The following is a 19952-nucleotide window of genomic DNA, read 5'->3' as shown; positions in this document are numbered from 1 at the left end:
CATCACAGCTTAAAGGACTGTTTCTTCCCTGCTTCTCCCTGTGACTACAATTTTACTAACTGTGCAATGTCTGACGCCTCCACCTGCAGCAGCCCAAGTACTGCGCTCTCCGGTCCAGCGAGTCTGCCTCCTCTGGGAACCTTCCCTGAGAGCACCACCTACCAAGCGCTCTTGCTTTCAGTACTCCTTCCTAGACTCTCCCAGAACTTTCCTGGGAGTTAAGGCTTTATTCTATGTCCTTACCCCATCACAGAACTGTGAGCACACCAAAGGGAGGGCTTTTCTTCTGCCTCACTCCTTAACCAGTTTTACTTAGTAGCATGCCACTTGTGTGGCACTTGTGAATTCACTAGTACTTATAACTACAGATCCTGAAACAGAGGCCTTTTCATTATTCCTTTAACTTACAAAATTGCTATCAATTAGAGGTGAGGATTATTGTCCACTTCCTAAATGTTTCATGGCCTTTTATGGTTCAACCCCAGAAGGTGTACAATATCACAGTTTGTGTGTGTATGTGTGTGTGTGTGTGAGAGAGAGAGAGAGAGAGAAAGAGAGAGTATGTATGAGTGTGTGAATGCACACACAGACCAGACATCTTTTCTACTGGATGTCTCCCTCCCTCACTCTATTTTCTGAAACAAAGGCTTACGTTGAACCTAGAGCTCATCCATTTGACCCAACCGACTGGCCAGTGAGGCTTTTCAAACCTCTCTGCTTCCTTTGTACTAGAATTATAGGCACATGGCAACACACCAAACATTCTACATAGGTTCTGGGGATCTGAACTCCTGAGCCATCTCTCCTGCTTCCACTGTCCTTAATTCATCAGCAAATTCACGAACCAAGCAGACTCGAGGAGAAGACCACAGACAGTTCAAGTCTGTTTAAAGACTACTCTCTATCTGAGATGCCAATGAACCAACTTGTCATGAAAATAAGAATTGACTACCCTGACAAAGCATATAACTAAGTGACCAAATAGAAGATGAGAAGAAATTTCTCTTTCATGAAACATTCCACTTGGTAGACATAGGTCAGAACTACTATGTTATTACTTTGCAAGGCCCAATTATTAGGGGTTCAAGTCAATAAACATTAGTATCCACTGATGGGGGATGTCCTTCTGTGTATAGTTTCTCTTACTGGTTGATGAATAAAGCATTGTTTGGCTAGTGACCATGCAGGAAAGACAGGCAGGGCTACCAGACGTGGAGAATTCTGGGAAGTGTAGGAAGAAGGCAGTCGTGATGTAGCAGGAAAAGGAGTTGCAGGTCCAGCATTCTCCAGTAAGCCAAGACCACGTGGAAATACACGGATAGTAGTTATGGGTTAATAATTAAGACAGAGATAGCCAGTAAGAAGCCCTAATCATTGACCAACAGTTGAATAATTAATATAGCCTCTGTTTATTTGGGAGATCAAGGGTGGCAGGACCCAGCCAGGACAAAATACCATATTACAATCCACTAATGTTAAAAAATAATAATAATTGAGCCACATAAGGCCTACAAAGCAGATTTGGAGTAATACCTACTATTTGTTCAGTTCATAGACCCAAATCCATGCTGAATTTTCCTAATCCAAAATGTTTGGGTCGGGAATGTTTTGAATTTCAGGGGTATTTCTTTTTCTTATTTTTTGGATTTTGGAATAGTATGCACACTTCAGCAGTAAAACTAAAGGTTTTGTTTGAAATTAACTACATTCAGACTTTGAAATGTCTGAATTTGGTCAAAGGGAAACACTTAGACTTTGGACATTTGTTCTAGGAGTGTTTATCAATGTCATTTTATAAGGATACACATGTGGAAGTCAGGAGCCAGAGAGGACAAAAGGACATCTTAAGCGGTGCCTCAGGAAACTCAACCCCAGAGATGCTGTGAAACAATGGCCTAGTTTGGCCAATAAATAAATGAGAGGAGTAAGAGTTAAATGGAATGTAGAAAGACTTTGTAAACCTGTCAGCCGGTTATGAGGAAGCAAGTGCTACTTAAGAGCCCAGTGAAGGCTGAGCACCAGGCACATTGTTGGTCCTGCCTGGTTACACTGATTTTCATGTAATATTACCGTGGTTCTCACTTATTAACTAAAACACATTGTCAAAATCACTCAGAGATGTTTATGGGTTAAATAACATAATGTGGGTTCATTTCAGATTGAAACTAGGGAGAAGGATTTAAGATGGTGTATGAGTAGCTGTCTCCTAGTCCTTTGCCTATTTTTTTCAGTTTAGTTTTATTACGTACACGCCTGTGTGTCTATGTAGAGTATGGGTGTGTGAATGTAGGTGCCCACAGAGGTAAGGAGTGTCAGATTCCTCTGGAGCCGGAGTTGGTGTGGGTACTAGGAACGCACTCTTTGTGTCCTCTAAGAGCAACGCATAATTATAACCTCTGAGGCATCTCTCCAGTACTCATTTTGTCTACTGTAAACTCAAATTCCTTATTAAAGTATTTATTTAAAGAACATCTGAGTGTCTGGCTATGTGGATAAAGAGATTTCCACTCAGGCATAAAGATCATAGCATCCACATTAAGTGCTGAGGCAGGCGTGGTGACCTATTGGTGATCCACTGTTCAGGAGACAGGGCACTCCCCAAAACTAACCGGTTATCCAGAGTAGCCTCATCAGGAGACTCAGGGCTCAACTCTGCCTCAGGAAACAAAGTGGAGAGAAACCTCATGAGGAAGGCATCAATGTTAGCCTGTGTACTCACATAGTCATGCACAAATGTGAACCCACACATGTGAACACACACACACACACACACACACGTTTAAAACTACATGTGCAAATATATAAACCATTTGGATAAGTCCTCAGAAACACTGGCTAAGTTCTCCAGTGCATACCACATTCTAGTCCTCCCCTTTGTCTTCATCTGCTGCCCACCACCCATAACTGGTCATCTACATTTATGCACCATTAGACCACTTCCCCACTGAGGACTATGGTTTCTTGTGTTTTCACATGTTTATAAATTTCTCTTTGTCCAGAGCGCTGAATCTCATTCATTCAGTCAGCTGGATTTAGACGTGGGGGGGGGAGGCGGGGAGAAGTGGGGGGGGGTAAAGTAGTGCTTTGATGCACACAGGTTGGACACAGCACCCTGCAGGGGTGGAGATCCACCGTTTGCCACTCCCGCCCCTCGATTCTCCCTACTCTCCCTTCTGCCCTATCAAGCTGGTAAACTGGATTGTATCTGCGGCTCCCTGTCTTCTGCCTCCAGATAGGACCACTGGGGGACCACCCAGTGACTGTAACTAAGAGAGGCTGTCTTTATACCAGAGCCATTTCCTGCCTACCTGGCATGTATCTCTGTCCTGCCTCCTGTTTTCTGAGTATGGATGAAAAAATGTCAGCAGCCAGTTTCCTGTTCCTGCTGCCATGCTGTACCTTCCCTGCCGTGATGGACTCTATTGTTCGGGAATCATTACCTAAAATAAACCCCTTGTTCCTGAAGTTGCTTTTTAACGCAGCAATAGAAAAGTGGCTAATGCCTCAGCTAAGGCTATAAACCTTGATCTTGAGCACAGAAAGAAAGCATAGAGCATTTGTTTTGGCCACTCAGGCCCTTGTAAAAGATCGTCTTCACCCAGACAGTATCTTACTCCTTCTACCTCACAAGCAGCATGATGAAACTCTGGTGTATATATATATTGTAACTACTAAGCAACTTTTTCTGGATCAAGGTATAAGTGAGAAAAAACAGGAGGAGTGCTTGGGGGGAGGTATACTAAACACCAGCACAGCCTTGTCACCTCAAATAGTTTTTCCTTGCACATATACTTTTTTAAAAATTTAATCTTGTTTTGTCCTTTTTATTAGCTTAGAAAGCCTTGGTGATAAGGGATGTTTTATGAACACCAGCTCTCAAAAGAAAATCCACACATAATTTCTTCCTTCAGTCCGTGTCCCTCCTTCTTAGAAGCTGGATCTTCATTTACCTGCCTTGGCATCTTCCCTTTCAAATGCTGATGGAAAGGTCAGTCTCACCTTGAGGGACGTTATCAATTGAAACACCAAATTCTTGCCATAGTCACAACAGGTTATTGTGTTAAAGTGCTTTAATTTGAGGTTATTGAGGAAGAAACCATTGTCAATCGCAAGATGGGTAAAAAAGGAGACCTAATGTTAATTGTCAATGTGACAATCTGTAATCACCTGGAAGACAGATTTCGGGGCATTCCTGTTGGGTGATTATCCTGTGACTGTGGTAATTGAAGCAGGAAGACCCATCGACAGCCAGGGAGTGCACCATTCCCCCGCTGGGACCCTGGACAGTATAAGTGGAGAACGGGGCTGAGGAGCAGAGTGCCGCCTCGTGGCAGATGCAGTGTCACCAGCAGCTTCCAGCTTTGGCTTGCTGCCTTCACTTCTCTGCTATGACGGACCTTACCCTTGAACTATGGCAGAGTTCCTTCTGCCAGGGTGTTTCATCACAGCAGCAGGGAATGAAACAATGACAACTGCACTTTTGTTTATTAAAGTAGAATACAACCTTCTGACCTTTTGTGGATAGGGGGCAGAGCAAGCCAGTGCTATCCCCAAAGGCACAAGAGGAGGTTTTATTTTGAGTTGTTGTACAAACTATGAGTTTATATAATAATTTATGTAATACAACATAAGATAAATAGTTTATATAATTCTTAATTGGTCAATCCTGATTGAATAAGTTGAATGGTTTGAATATACAATATTAAAGTATGAAGTGATGTGTATACTATACTATCTGGACAGTACTAAGGTGATTATAATGGTGTCTTTCCCATCTGTCTGCATTTTGTGATAATCCATACAGTCATCTCATGCTAAGTGAACATGATGAAACTGCATGTAAACAGCCAGTTTTTAAGTTAAATATTCATTTCCTCAGTAAGGCAGGGAAACCATCAGTCATGTGCTGCAGTTTTGTGTAAATGTTACACTATTTCTCTGCTGTGATGGCTTCATAAACACAAAATGCCATACTTTCCAGAAAGCAAAACAGATGTCTGAACTTCAAATAATTATGAGTAGATGCTCATACAAATGACACCACTCTTGTTTATCCTATGCATTTCTAAATATGTAGAGTTTAGAAGTTGGTAAACCAAGAGGGAAGAAAAAAAACTTTTATTTGAAAATAGTTTTCCTCATATAATATATGCTAATCAATTTCTCTTATACCCAAACTTCTCAGATCCTCCCCACCCATCCAAATCTGTATCCTTACTTTCTCTCTCTCATTAGAAAACAGACATCTAAAAAATAAAGTAAAATAAAATAAAAAGAATAGCACAACACAAACAGAAAAAAAGTCAAATGAAAAGCACAAGAAACAAATACAGATGCAGAGACCACACATTTGCACACACAGAAATCCCATAAAAACACAAAATCAGAAACAGAAAGATATAACAAAAGACTTGTAAGGAAAAAAAAACAAGCAAAACCAAAATGCTCAGACAGAGCATTATGAAACAAAAAACCCTCTGAAAGCACTATTGAGTTGGTTTTGTGTTGGCCATTTACTGCTGGGCATGTGACCTACCCTTGAGTAAGGTTTGTACACCCAGTAAGACTCCATTGAAGACAACTAATTTTCCATTGTGAGCAGTTAAAACTATTTGTGGCATACACACAATAAAATTGAGATATTGCTCACCAAAGAGGCCATGGTGAATCCGATGACTTCAATGTAGCCATCATCATGACGCTGGGGTTCAAAGTCATGGTGATCTCCAGGGTTCCCCCAAGGCATTGTGCCAGCACAATATCTGCAAACAAGGTCAGAATCAGTAAAAGCAACCTCAGTCTTCTCCTGATTAGCTCTGGGAATTAACTTAGATTCATGTACCAAGGTATTGAACAGTATGTTCATGACTACACAGGCGGTTTATGGTTCAATGTGTCAGATTATAAATAAGCTTTTTAAAAATTATTTCTAGTGGAGCTTGATGTTTATTAAATATAAGAACAGTTTGCTATCCTTGATGTATAACGTCAACTATGAAAAAAATGAACTTACCTCTAAAATATTATAACCTTGCAAAAATAAACCACAATCTTACAACAAAACCATCCTGTGGTAACCTTCTTTTCCTTCCGCCATCATTTGCCAACATTTCTCACTATAGGGTTTGTGTTTTCTATCTTATAAATTATCTTTAATAATTTAATAATTGTCTTAAACGAAGATAAATCCGTGCTAATCTTAAAGAGAACATGAACTAAGGTGGTAGCATTTACCGCTACATATAGAATTAAGACAAGAAACTCCCACAGGAAAAGAATAAATGCAAAGTACTTTAAATAAGGAAATAAAAGGTAAGGAATAAAGCATGCTTTGAGTGGTGGTGTATACCTGCTGTTACAGTACACAAGGGGCCAAGGGAGAAGGATTGTGATCTGTACAGAGGGATCTTCTCTCAAAAGAAAGGGAGGGAAGGAGGAAGGGGAGAGGACAAGGGTTAGGAGAGGAAAGGACAAAGAATAGATAAAATTGTAAAATCAGAGAAGCATTCACAGAAGGGGAGAGGGCCAGGAGCAAAGAGGAAAGTATGACAGGAGGAATTAGCAGAGGCATTTCCTCCACATCTGTAAGCCTTCTGCTAAACCCATGCCGACTCAGGCTCCTGACACAGCTTGGAACTGAGTGTCCTGAGCGTTGCCAAGTGTAACCTGGAGACCCTGACAGGTTTTCCCAGACACAAATTTCTATAGATCTCTCATTTCCTTGAATTCAGCAAGATCAGCTTATTTGCAGACTGCTGTCTGAGTTGGTTGGTAGCAAGTGATGAGGGGTTATTGGCCTGCACCTTCCAACATCTTGGCTTGGGAACCTAGAATTGAATTTTATGCCACTGAAGTAATATGCTTATTTTAAGAATAGTCAGTCCTAAGTGTTCTTTCTCATGGTGCATAATAGTTCCAAGGAGCATTTAAACCCTGTCTGTAACGTGCCTCTCTGATGGAGTCTAGCATTTGGCAGAGAAATCCATACTCATCAGGCTGGATTCGTTCCTAACAGCTTCTGAGAAATTGACAGCAGGTTCTACTCACATCTGTCTCCCCTGGAGGCTGCCGCGTGGGTGTAGGGCAGGAATGGGAATTAGATGAAAATGCTGGAGAAAAGGGCCCGAGTCTCTCGAGTTTAGGAGACTATAGATAATGGATTCTACATCGTGGGCAAAACCAACTCCCAGGGAACAAGCCAAGCAGAAGAAAATTAGCAGACATGGAACCTTTGACAAGACATTAAAATTGGGGATATCATGGCCTATACCCAGGATGCTTCACTTATGAAATCAGATGCCCCAAGTCAAACAGAGTTCACACCAAACAAAGGCAACAGCATGAACAGGGCTTACCTGGGTATATTTAAAAATACTATACACTGGAACTTCAGGTCCTGGATCTTTGGGGTGAGATCTGTCCCATCACACTGCAGCAACCAAAGCAGAGAAAGCGGGGCTTCTGAAGTAGTCATGTGTCTGACAGCCTCATCCAAGATAACTGGGTTGACAACAGCATAGAGCATGGAATTCTTTCCCTTGCCCCCCACCCCCAGAGTGAATGCCAGCTACTATGACTGAAATTTATGCTGAGCTTAACTCTGTAGAACAGGGGTTTAGCTTTGGTGTTGATCTGATTTAATATAAGAATAAAACTTGACCAAAACAGTTTTTCACTGTTCCAATATTCAAAGCAGATACTGTCATCCATTGCCTTGAACTATTGTTGGACATTTAGACAGATAGTTCTAACATTTAAAGACTACACACGCTTCAAAGACGAAGCCAGCAGCATTCCCCACAGTAATCAATTGATCCAAACACAGCACGAGCATGGCCATTTGTTTCCTTTCCTGCCTCAAATAATGTTTATTTTGAACCTAAGGAACATGTTTTGAATTCATTATCTGAAAGTCTTCAAGGGGTCTATTCTAAATTGATATTACCTGTCCCAGATCCTCTTTTGTTTGCTACAGGGTGAAGCCAGTGTCCCAGGTGTAAGAGCTCATAAACTCCTGTACAGATGTGAATGTGGATATTAACACCGGGTCGATAAAACAAAACAGTGTCAAGTGATCCTCTCTTACAAATCTAATCTCTTACAAAACTGGGTGGCACTTCTGAGATTAACCTGTTGGGATTTGGACATTATCTTGGTCTCAAGGGCCCCTTGATCATTTCCCTTAGAAGCCTTGTCCACAGCTCTACTCCACATAATCTGAATATACCCCAGTTTTCACAAATGATCTCAAAAATAATCACCAGGGAACCATATGGCTATAAACAAAAGATTTCCACAAGTAATTTAGAAAGAAATCAAGTTCTAGATAGTGACCAAAGATGTTTTAGAGTACTTCCAATAACCTAAGATCTTCCAAATCACTTACGGGTTTCAAGCAGATCCATAAATGACTATGCCCATGAAGGAAGCATAGAAGAATTTTATTTAAATGATCAAGAGTGTAAACAATAACAACAACAAAATCCCTTACATTCAAATACAGGATGCTGTGCTGTGTTGCTACATACATTACAAAAAAAAACTACAATAGTAAATAACCAATAAACTTGGACCCAAACTCATTTTTAAATATTCTAGCCTTTCCTCCTGGGTAATATGAAAGTTATAGGAGCTTATCAAATTATTTAAAGATATATAACATATAGTATTTTACTATTTTACCATGTCAATGCATGAAAATGTACAGTTCTCTAGAACATCAGTAATTGGTGTTTTCCCTAATTCAAACACACAAAAGAGAAAACATCTGCTTGCAAATACAGTTCTGTATCCATTCTAGTGTGTTGATAAATCAAGCAATAGCCAGTAAATAGTGTGATACATAATGTTCTCTTTGTGCTTTGTGCTTTCTTAGTCTAGAATTCGTATACACACACTTACAACCACCTGACTTCTGCGTTACATATTAGATACTGACTTCACCCATGACAAAGATTAGATGGTCTGTTTTATATACATCTGATAGAGTTAGGTTGTGAAGCATTCCTCAAAAAGGCTCATGTGAGCCTTGGGCCCAAGCTGGTGACACCATTACGGTGTGACTGGATCATGAGCATGTTACTATGCTGCTGAGTTCACACTGAATAAGATGTTAGGGGGTGTGGTCTATTTGGAAATAGTTCATTCAGGGTTTGCCTTGATGAGCGCATCAGTCAGATTCTCTCTCCCCCTCTTCTGCCTCCTCTCTTTTCCTTTCGTTGGCCTTCCCATCCTCCCTTCTTGGACACCATGAAGCAAGCAGATCTGATCCCTATGAACAGCTCTCCTCCCCTCATCCCTTCCACCATGAGCATCTCTGCTTCCCTCAGCCTTTCTACCCTGAGAAGATCTGCTCCCCTCACTCTGATCTCTACCGCCGTGAAACTGTGCCTCACCTCAGGGCCAGAAACAACACTGCTTTGTACAGGAGCTGAAATTCCCTGAAGGAATGCCTAGGTTAGCTAATACCAGCAATACTTAACCCAGCCTCCGTTGATTTCAGAGATTCATCTTCCATGCATATTTTGCGATAGATTACAGACTTTATGTTTTTATGATAAGCAACTGAAATCATACAGTGTTCTGAGTACTTATAGGGTTACAATGAAAAGACATAGAAATTCTACAGTAAAATTTAGTAAGAGATCCAAAGCAGGGCAGATGTTAATGCTGATACAGCAGCACCAGCAGCTTTGCAAATGTTTGCCTATCAGATTCCTATAATTTTCCACTTTCCCCCCTCTTTTGAGATTGGTTCTCACAAAGCTGTTCAGACTGGTTGCTGGCCTTGAATTCATAATCCTTCCAGCTCAGTCTTCCAAATATTTGGGACAACTGACAGAAGCCACTGCGCACAGCCTAGCATCTTTAAAATGAACCTTGCATCTTATAAGAAAGAGTAAGTCATTTCTACTACATTAGCACTACATATAATAGTTTATAAGCATTGTAAATATCATCAGTGTCCCACAAAATATCATTCTATCACAATCCTGAATTGTTTTATTTTCAATGATCATTTCCATTTTTATTTGATATAGAAGTAATTTATTTAATATAGTTAGAATGTTTTTTAAATGTTTTGCAGGACTTGGCAGTGAATACTTCTCAGTACATGAGAAGTGGAAAAACAAAGATCAAAAGTTCAAGGACATTTTGGCTAAATAGCAAATTTAAAGGTAGAATGGGCTACAAGAGATGCTGTCTCAACAAACTATAAAGAACAACCTAGAAGCAGATATATCTCATTTTGTAAACATAAATGTGGATCTCATGCTAAAGACTGCTTTTTATTTTAATTGTCTCATTCTCCTCTATCATTTCTCTTAATCTCAATAACCTACTATCATCTATTTTTATATACATGTACACATACACATGCAGGCACACACACATATTCTACATTACCTTACCTGCCTCATGATAGGTGAAGGTGCTGCCATATTTCTCCATATATATATATATATATATGTATATATATGTGTGTGTATACATTATATATGTATATATATTTAATCATGCAGCCTCATTTTCATTAATTCTTAAAACTATGCAAATCTAAGTTATATTCATCTCTTCATAATCTCTGGTATTAGAAGAAACAGTTTGTTTTTCTTAACTGACTTGATGGTATATTACAATGTACCTCTCAGGTGAGACAGTTTTAACTTTTTTTTTCCTCCAGTGGACACATAACCTGAATTAGAGACTTAAAAAGAAATACCGTGAAACATCCATTCAGTGTGAGGAGCCCTGACTAGGCTGGAGAGCAAAGTCTGCATAAAGTAAGTGTTTGTTGCAAAATGGAGATTCCAAGCCGCGCATTGGTGACCTATGCCTTTAATGCCAGCACTCAGGAGGCAGAGGCAAGCTGATCTCTGTGAGTTCGAGGCCAGCCTGGTCTACAAGAGCTAGTTCCAGGACAGCCTCCAAAACAATACAAAGAAACCCTGTCTTGAAAAAATAAAAAAACAAAAAAATAAAATAAAATGGAGATTCCTCAGAAAAAAATCTGGAACAATTTTTGGCCAAGTATTTGTTTATACCGGAAGAGCCAGCTCGCAGCATTTCTTCCAGGAAGATTTTCTGAATCCTAACCTAAGCAGGATAACCATTCCTCTTGTGCTATCAGTGTTCTGTATGTATGACTGAATAATGGCCTATGAGTCTGCGGTGATTATGCGTCCTCCTCCATGATTTCCTCAGGAGTAAAACTTTGTCTTTATTTCACTCCAGCAACAAAGACAGATACTGACATATGGTGAGAACTCATATACATGGGCAAATGAGCTCGTCTACATGATTTGTAAACTATATGCAGCCCAGGGATTAATATACACATCAAATGACATGGGGGTGGCATTCATAGTCACACACAAATTAAATGAACCTATACAGCCAATACTTACAACAACTTTGACGTGTTTAGATAGATCTCTAGAACTTCTCTGTAGGAAATCGGAAAAGGCTGCCTACACCACAAAGGAGAAAGGAGTGCTTTGTTAGGTGGTTTCCACCAAATCCTTGCTTCAACATGACAGTTCCCCAACATTCCACACTATGAAAAAATATTTTAAAAATTCTCCTATGGCCCAAGGTAAAATAAGGTAGTGTCTGTGGGAATCCTCTTTGTTTACAGACTACAATAAAACTTAAGATTATAGGAGGATATCAAAAAATGGATGGATGGTTCTCGGAGTCACTGGGCATCCAATGCTAAGATCTCCTTCAACCTCCCTCAGGAAAGCTCTGCGCTGCCCCTTACTCTTTAACCCTACCCAGAGCTAGCCATTTAAGCTGCACGTTATTGTCACATTAATGTCTTCTGTTCTCATCTCTACAAACTCCTAGGAATGTCCCCGAAGAGTAAAGAAAGCCCTGCTCCCCCCACCCCACCCCACCCCACTGCCACCCGGTCTCATATGAGTTTCCACCAAAAAAGCTTCCAAGTTCCGCCAATTTCTCAACCACAGTCACTGGGTACACATCCCGCTAAAAAAAACTATATCCTGAGCTAAGGTTGTCTCTGATGGATAGCATTAGCTATCAACTCAACACAGTTTACAATCACCTGGGAGAGGAGACTCAGTGAGGGGTTGTCTAGATTAAGTTGGCCTGCGCACTCTTGTCTATGCGGGCTATCTTGATTAGTGGGAAGACAGGCTCACTGTGGGTCGCACCTTTCCCTGGGCAGGGGACCCGGGACTGTAAAGGGGTGGAGTATTGGTGTAAGCAGCATCATGTGTGCCCTCATCACTTGCTCGCCTGCTCTTGATTGTGGATGTGTAACAGCCAGCTGCTTAACTTCCTTCCTGCCACCTTGGCCACCCCCAGTGACAGAATGTAACCTAGAATTGTGAACCAAATGGACACTTTCTCCCTTAGATTGCTTTCTGTCAAGGTACTTTAAACAGAAATAGGAAGCAAACTAAAACATTGGCGCTTTTATCCTTTAACTATTTTTCTCGATTCCCTCATTGATACCTCTTTCACGTTGCTTCCTAAAAGTCACTGACACTTGCAGCACCTCAGGAGCTTAAAATTCAGTCATGATCAACACCAAACCCCTTGTCGACCACTCATTTTATAAAACATTCCCAGCTGGGAGGTGGTGGCACACACCTTTAATACCAGCACTTGGGAGGCAGAAGAGGCAGGTAGATCTCTGTGAGTTCAAGACCAGTCTGGTCTACAGAGCGAGTTCCAAGATAGGCTCCAAAACCACAAAAGAAACCCTGTCTCAAAAAACTAAATAAACGGACAAACAAATAAATAGTCCCTCTCTTTCATTCCTTGGTGGAGGCTTTAAAGAATAATTATACATAAACATAGACGGAGGTGTCCAGCATTACTCATTTTGACGTAATTAGTTTCTTTAGTATCCAGTGAATTTGGCATTAAATAATAATCATGAAGTGAAATAAATACTTACCCCTGCATAGAACATTTTATTTCGAAAACGACTATTGAATTTCTCTGGATTTGCTTCTGTGAAGAGGAGAGGTAGTTTTGTTATAGAACCTTTAAAAAAGATTGGCACTGTTCCCCTCCTGCCTGGCCTCTACCTTGAAGACCCACCAGATCCGACTCTGCTGTGACCACTGCCTCAGTTCCAGGCCAGTAGCTCCAGTTACCCCGTGACACAGGTGTAGCTCTCGGGTGCTAAAAAGTTCAGCTCAAGCCATCAGCTTTGGTGTGAATTGGGAGTGTCTGTAAGGCTGATCATTGATCTCACCTATCCCTGCTCTGCTGGAATGCCTGAGTGTGAGATCCAGGAATGGTGCTTTGAGGAGCTCCCCAGGTGCATTCAAAACATTAAAACTATAGACTTTTTAAAATTTGCTTTGAATCAGAGAATCAGAGGGATTTGGGGCAAGGATGGACAAGAAGTAAGGGTTCTGGGGGTGTGGTTATTCTCACTGACATCTAGGAGGGTGTGGCTTTCTGTAAACTATGTGCAAAGCTTCTAAGTGCAGTTAAACAGGGTGGATTTGAAGGAACATGAATGGAAATTCGTTTTCACATTTTGAGAATCCTCTGAACCCACTCCCTTACTCGTAATAGACCTTGGAAGAAATAGAATGAATGAGGAAAAAAGGTAGGGAGGGGGTGAGGAGGTGGGGAGTGAGAAAAAAGGGTTGGAGAAGGGGAGGAGAAGGGGGCCTCTGAAATGACTTATATTACAGAAAGGTTCAATGATCTAATTCTCAGTTTGACTCCACTGTTATTTAGCTCAAAGAGTAAAAAAAAAAAAAGATAAAGCAATCCATATTGGAGAATTTTCACAGGAACTCAGGAGCTATAGAAATGTCTACGTGAAATGTAATTTCCTCGAATGTTTCTCCCTGATGCAATTCTAAAGCTTCACTAAACAATCTACTGGTCTACCTTAGCCCTCTGCCTTTATACCCACCCGCTAGTAGTCTCTTCTTTTTTTTTAAATAACTTTCTTTTATTTAGAAACAATCTTATTTTATATATCAATCCCCCCCACTGCATTCCCTCACCTTCCCATGTTCCCAAACCCCCCACCAAGCCTCAGCCAATAAAGGCTAGGTTCATAACCAAAGAAATTAGTAGTTTCTTCTTAGGTTACTAAGACTAGAGGAAACTCTCTGTTCTAATACTGTCTAAAAACAGTATCTAACAGTCCCTGTCAAAACAAGGGAATGTAAGAGTTTACTCACACAGACTGATCCTAAGAAAGCATATAGAACCTCAAGTACAAGTCCTACATAATGCTTAGGAGATTATTTTCAGGATTTTTAGAGTCAACTAATAATTGCACAGGATCCAGAAATTGGGTAAAGAATTGCAAACTTAACTCATAAGAGAAGGGACTGTTTGTAGATTGGTTCTCAAAAGCCAACTTCAGCTATGGAGTTTCTAAATCTCAAAGCTTTCGTAAATACTGTTCTACTCAACAATGCACTGATCCTATACACAAAGCAACAAAACATTATGAGGAATAATAAACAAGATATAAAACAGTGTTAATTGTGCGCTCTCTCTCTCTCTCTCTCTCTCTCTCTCTCTCTGTTACTCTTAACCTCTTGTTAGGATTCATTATTTTATTATTTATTTATTTATTTATTTATTTATTTATTTATTTTGTGTGTGTGTGTGTGTGTGTGTGTGTGTGTGTGTGTGTGTGTATCTACAAAGGCCAGAAGAGAGTGTCAGATCCCTTGGAACTGGAATTACACATTATTGTGAGCCCCTGATCTGAGCACTGAACTTGTATTCTTAACTACTGAGCCATTTCTCCATCTGTGTTACTGACTTTCTTTGAATCAACATGCCTCGGTTCTACTTTCATTTTCAGCTGCATAAGCTTTCTTGTTTTATAAAGCCAGAGGTAAAATGAGATTTTTTTTGCACAGTGTCTGAGTACATGGGCTCTAGTTTAAAAACAAACAAAAATATCCAATCTAGCTATTCAACAAGTTATTAAAAAAATGGAAGTGACTGCCAGCACAGTTCTGGTGTAGAAGTTTCTCAACATACGAATGCCCACAGCTAACCACTAACATTTATGTGCTTTATAACTTATGGTCTGGAAATATTCACAACTCTATGTGGTTTTTCTGAGACTCGATTTTAATAAAACCAAAAAGAAGATTAATTTTCTCCAAAGATAGACTATTCCCCATAAGACCACCAAAATGGGATAAAATGGAGAAATAAACTGAATTTTTAGTGACTTAACTCATACCTTTAATGAAAATGCTCGCTTCAGAGGTAATTTAGCTGGGAGTAATAAACTTTAAAATAGGTACACCGAGACACCTAACATTCAGAGAGCTGTCAAAAAGACATAAGAGGAAGGGATAGGTAGTCATTCATATGTCTTGGCCTTAAAGGATTCAAGGGGAATAATCCCAGGATAATGCACTTCCAAATGGCTATTTCGTAAACACTCTATTTCCTAAGCCCTGTTCCTAGCCTCATTTCTCTCTTTTGCATCTTCCATTTAAGCAAAAATGAGACTCAGAAAGACACCCAGCTATAGCGTAGAGGAAGCTCAGCCTACTGCTGGAACTGGGCTAGCTCCCACAAAGGCCAGGCCATAGAGGGAGCAAAGAAGCACAGGATGGCCCACAGATGCCCACAGCAGTGCTCAGTCATTTCCATTGTTGCGAGAAGGATGGACTAGATGGCTGCCTGTGCCTGGGTGCATCACACAAAGCCGATGTACCTTTAAGAAGAACCAAGAGCATGAACAGGCCACTATACCTTCCACCCTGCATCAAGAAAGAGAGAGGGGATAAAGCTTTGGGGAAGGGGCAGTGAGAAAGCTCAAGGGTTCATTCCTTCAGGGAGTTATGTCTCTGCGAGGTAAACATGAAAGGCTAACAGAATTGACACCACTGCTAGAAGGATCTGTGGCTAATTGCTTGAATTCCTGGGTGTGAGACAGGAAGACATGCTCACTGTGCTCTACTCCATTATTCTGTTTACAATCATCAATGGGACTTTTATCAGTTTCCTGTTCCTAGCATAAGAAATCATGACCGATTTGGAATAGTCAAACCCCATCATTGATTTGCTCATGATTCTCTTGGTCAGAATTCTGGAATGGGCCCCACCCCCTGCAGCCCCTGCTTGAGGGTTTGAAAAGGTGACACACTGTGACACCCTCACTGAGAGGTCCTGGGAACGTCTTCTGGTTATTCGGGTTGTTGGTAGAGTCTACATCCTGGAGGCTGCAGAACCGGAGCTCTCTGGTGGCTGCTGAAGGGCGTTCATCCTCACTCATTCACCGCTTCACTGTCTGCACCCATTGGGTTCTGATCCCAGCCACAGTCTGATGGGGAAGTCCTGTGTCTATGTCAATAAAGCACTGTTGGCCAATAGGAAAGCAAGGTAGGTGGGACTAGGAGTCAAGGAGAACTCTGGGAAGGAGAAACATCATCATGTAGCTGCCATAGGGGTAAGAAGTCCAGACCCTTTTCTCCGGTAAGAGAAATACTTAGATTAACAATTATGGAGTAAATACTTAAGTCAGAGCCAGCCAGTAAGAAACAAGCATGGCCAACAGCTTCATAATTAATACAGCGTCTTGTGTGTTTATTTGGGGACTACAACGCGGCAGAGCCCAGGCAACTGGTGGGGAAAAACCAAAGCGGCTGGCAAGGAAAAAGCTTCTCTCAACAACAGTCAAAACTAGTACATCAAGTCCTCATACGCTGAATCTCTCTGACTTGTTCCTCTACTTCTGATTTTAGGGACTCGCACGATTATACTGGCCCAGGCGAATAATCTCAGACTGTCTTCTGACACTGAAGTCAGCTTTGCTTGTCTGCGTGAAGTTCTTCTGTCACACTGGGCAAAGACCATGGGAAGCAAAACTGCTAAAGTCCACATTCCAGCCCTGTGACTCACATCCCTCCTCTAGTTGGAAAAGGTGCTTAGTACCTAACAGGTCCTCAAGGTTCCCAGTTCATCATAGCATCATCAATTTAAAAAAATCCCAATCTCGTCTAAATCTCATTATCTCAAAACTTCACTTTTATCTGCAGTATCCAAATGATTTGGATCTAATCATAATCTATTTATAATGATGATGAGTTCCGGGTATAATCCATTAAACTGATTAGAAATGTTAGTCCCATCCTAAACACAGCACAAAGGCATGGTATGTGCCATCAGACTGGGGACCCTAAAACTCTGCTTCTGTCCAGGATTGGTCTTGCAGGCTTAGCTGTCGGTCCATTTTAAGCGTTTATTTCAGACTAGATGTTACCTTCCATGTCTTGAGCAGGTCTGATGAAAATATATTAGGGTATTTAACACCATTTATTCATCCTTTCTAAGTTTTGTGTTTTCTCCTCCTCTTTCTGCTTCAGCTGTTAGTTGCCTTACAAACATTGCATCTATAACAAAATCTTCAAAATAAAAGAGAGTGCAAGCAAACATTCAAAAGTTCTGCATATAGAAATATTTACAGAGCACAAAGCCGCACACATAAACCATATCCAAATTTCTAGCTAATGAAAGAACATACTTTCAATAACCTTTAGAATTACAAAGTGTCTCAAAGATGAGTTAGTTCTCAACAAAATGTTCTACATGCTTCTTTCTCAACAGGCTTGAAGACAATACACCTCTGTAGTTAAACTGTTCTGAGAATTATTATCACTCGGTTTTGTTGTCACTTATCACCACCTAACATCACCACATTTCTCAGAGGGCCTAGTAATATTTAATAATTGGGTTCACACGCAACATACATTGGTTCATCTCAGATATCCCATTTATATCCAACTATTATATCTCAAAGATCAACATATTGATCTTCTAAACATGCAAATTTGGAAGGATTTTTGGACACAATTAGTTGGCTAAAACCTTCCCAGGTTACAAAGAGACTCCTCTCTAAAGTAACCCATGTGAACAGTATCACAGAACCTTTCCAGTGCAGAATCCTGCCATGGGTGACAGTAAGAATGGAGGCAGGTTTACATGAGAGTATGAGGGGCAGAAAGGAGGAGGGTAAGTATTGCAAATAATCACAATATTTATCTATAATTTCAAACTTATCATAATTTCAAATAGAAAAAAAGCTGTTGTTCAACAGTGCTTTAAAAAGACATCGAGGTGTTTTTAGACAGTATTTCAAAGGACTTACAAGATTTAAAAATGTTTATGCTTGTTTGTTTTATGTGTATGTGTGTACACCTGTGTGAGTTCATGTGCAGCATGTGTGAACAGTTGCCCATGGAGGTAAAAGGATGCCACCAGATTCCCCTGGAACTGTCATTTTAGGTGACTATGAGCTGCCTGATGTAGATGCTAGAAAGTAAACCCAGGTCTTCAGCAAGAGAGGTTAGCCCTCTTAGCCACTGAGCCATCATCCTTCCAGCCTCCACGCAGTTTGTTGATAAGCAGTCAAGTGTGGTGGTGCATGTCTTTAATCCCAGCACTCAGGAGGCAGAGGCAGGCGGATCTCTGTGAGTTTAAGGCCAGCCTGGTCTACAGAGTGAGTGTCAGGACAGCCAGGGTTTCCACACAAAGAAACCCCATCTTGAAAACACACAGAAAAATACTATAGTTTTAATTTTCTCATCAAAATACGAAATAATTAATTGAAAATGTCAGTACATTTGTTACTTACACTTCATAAAAAATACAATGTAATCTTATATAATCCTAAAGGGGTCTTAAGAGTTCTTAAACATAGAGGACCTTAGCTTCCTTCACTTTCACTACTTAAAAGTGGACAAGGAATGAATGGTTAAAACCTGTTATATGTGTTTGTCTAATTGGACTCAACCAATCTTACCTCTGCCCTGCCTTTATGACTTACTAAACTCTGGCTGACACTGAAAGTGGACATGAGCCAACATGCATGTTCACTGGGGAAAACATCCTGACTCTTCAGAACTGGATCACTGTACACACTTTATCCAAATGAACACTCGTCCAACCTGTTTCTTGGAAAGCAAGGCTCCACACACTTGAGTTTTTCAGTTGCAACCATTATACATATCTAAGCACACATATATAGATTTAGTCTAGTCTGCCCATCCATTAACATATGCCTCTATTCTCCAGTGCTTGTCTAGCTCATAAACAAATGAAGTCTGCCTGAGGCACATTAGGAAGGCATTTACAAGTATAAGCATTATAACACATTCATAAAATATTAGATATAAGCACCCCCATGTAACTCACCTATCTTTCATACTTTCTTCACTGGATTCTTACTCTATTTTTACATTTTTAGGTTTTTATTATTAGTCATGGATTAAAAACTAGTTTTGTTATGACATGTTCACATGTGTGTAATGTATTTTGATCATCCTCACCCTCCATCCCTCCATTACCATGTTCCCCTCCCACTGAACCTTCCTCTTCCCAACTAATCCCTCTTCTATCTGTATGACTTCCTTTTTCTTAAAGAGGTGTGTGTGTGTGCGTGAAAGAGTGAGAGAGGGAGAGAGGGAGAGAGAGAGAGAGACAGAGACAGAGAGAGAGAGAGACAGAGACAGAGAGAAAGACAGAGACAGAGAGACACAGAGAGAGACAGAGAGACAGAGACAGAGAGACAGAGAGAGACAGAGAGAGAGAGACAGAGACAGAGAGACAGAGACAGACAGAGAGAGACAGAGACAGAGACAGAGAGAGAGAGCGTAAGTTTTATTAGTGTTTCTTACAGGATCAGGGGTGAGGGTTTGTTTATAGCACTCTGAACACCTTACCAGGGGTTACACTAGTGAAGAAAATGTCTCCCCACCCCCAACAACCATTAACTGCCTTGGGGAGGGGCAGAGCCTTCTAAGCCTCTCTGCTCTCCCTAGCAGTCTTGTGCTGGTCTTGCACAGGAAATCAGGGCTGCCCTGCCTCAAGAATGTGGTGACCACTCGTGCCCAGAAGACGTGCTCCACAGCACTCCGCTCTTGTGTCTTCTGTATTTTGCTTCTTCAGGCATCCAAAACAACATGCCATAG

The 19952-nt window shown here is 40.8% G+C and overlaps 1 protein-coding gene across 8 annotated transcripts in view; it reads right to left on the bottom strand.

Annotated features, from left to right (window-relative positions):
• The window catches only part of Dgki (diacylglycerol kinase iota), a 445999-nt gene that overhangs the window by 167213 nt on the left and 258834 nt on the right, over positions 1–19952 (bottom strand). For all 8 annotated transcript variants that reach the window (XM_040728459.1, XM_040728462.1, XM_040728460.1 and 5 more), the window contains 4 exons: positions 12932–12987; positions 11409–11471; positions 7356–7429; positions 5651–5762 (listed from right to left, as the gene is read on the bottom strand). In XM_040728459.1, the coding sequence (XP_040584393.1) occupies positions 5651–5762; positions 7356–7429; positions 11409–11471; positions 12932–12987 (305 nt within the window). The remainder of the gene's footprint in view (positions 1–5650; positions 5763–7355; positions 7430–11408; positions 11472–12931; positions 12988–19952) is intronic.

This window comes from Mesocricetus auratus, unplaced genomic scaffold (assembly GCF_017639785.1).
Source record: "Mesocricetus auratus isolate SY011 unplaced genomic scaffold, BCM_Maur_2.0 Super-Scaffold_100019, whole genome shotgun sequence".
In the NCBI taxonomy this organism is placed as follows: domain Eukaryota; kingdom Metazoa; phylum Chordata; class Mammalia; order Rodentia; family Cricetidae; genus Mesocricetus; species Mesocricetus auratus.
This window is presented reverse-complemented; position numbering and strand designations above follow the sequence as displayed.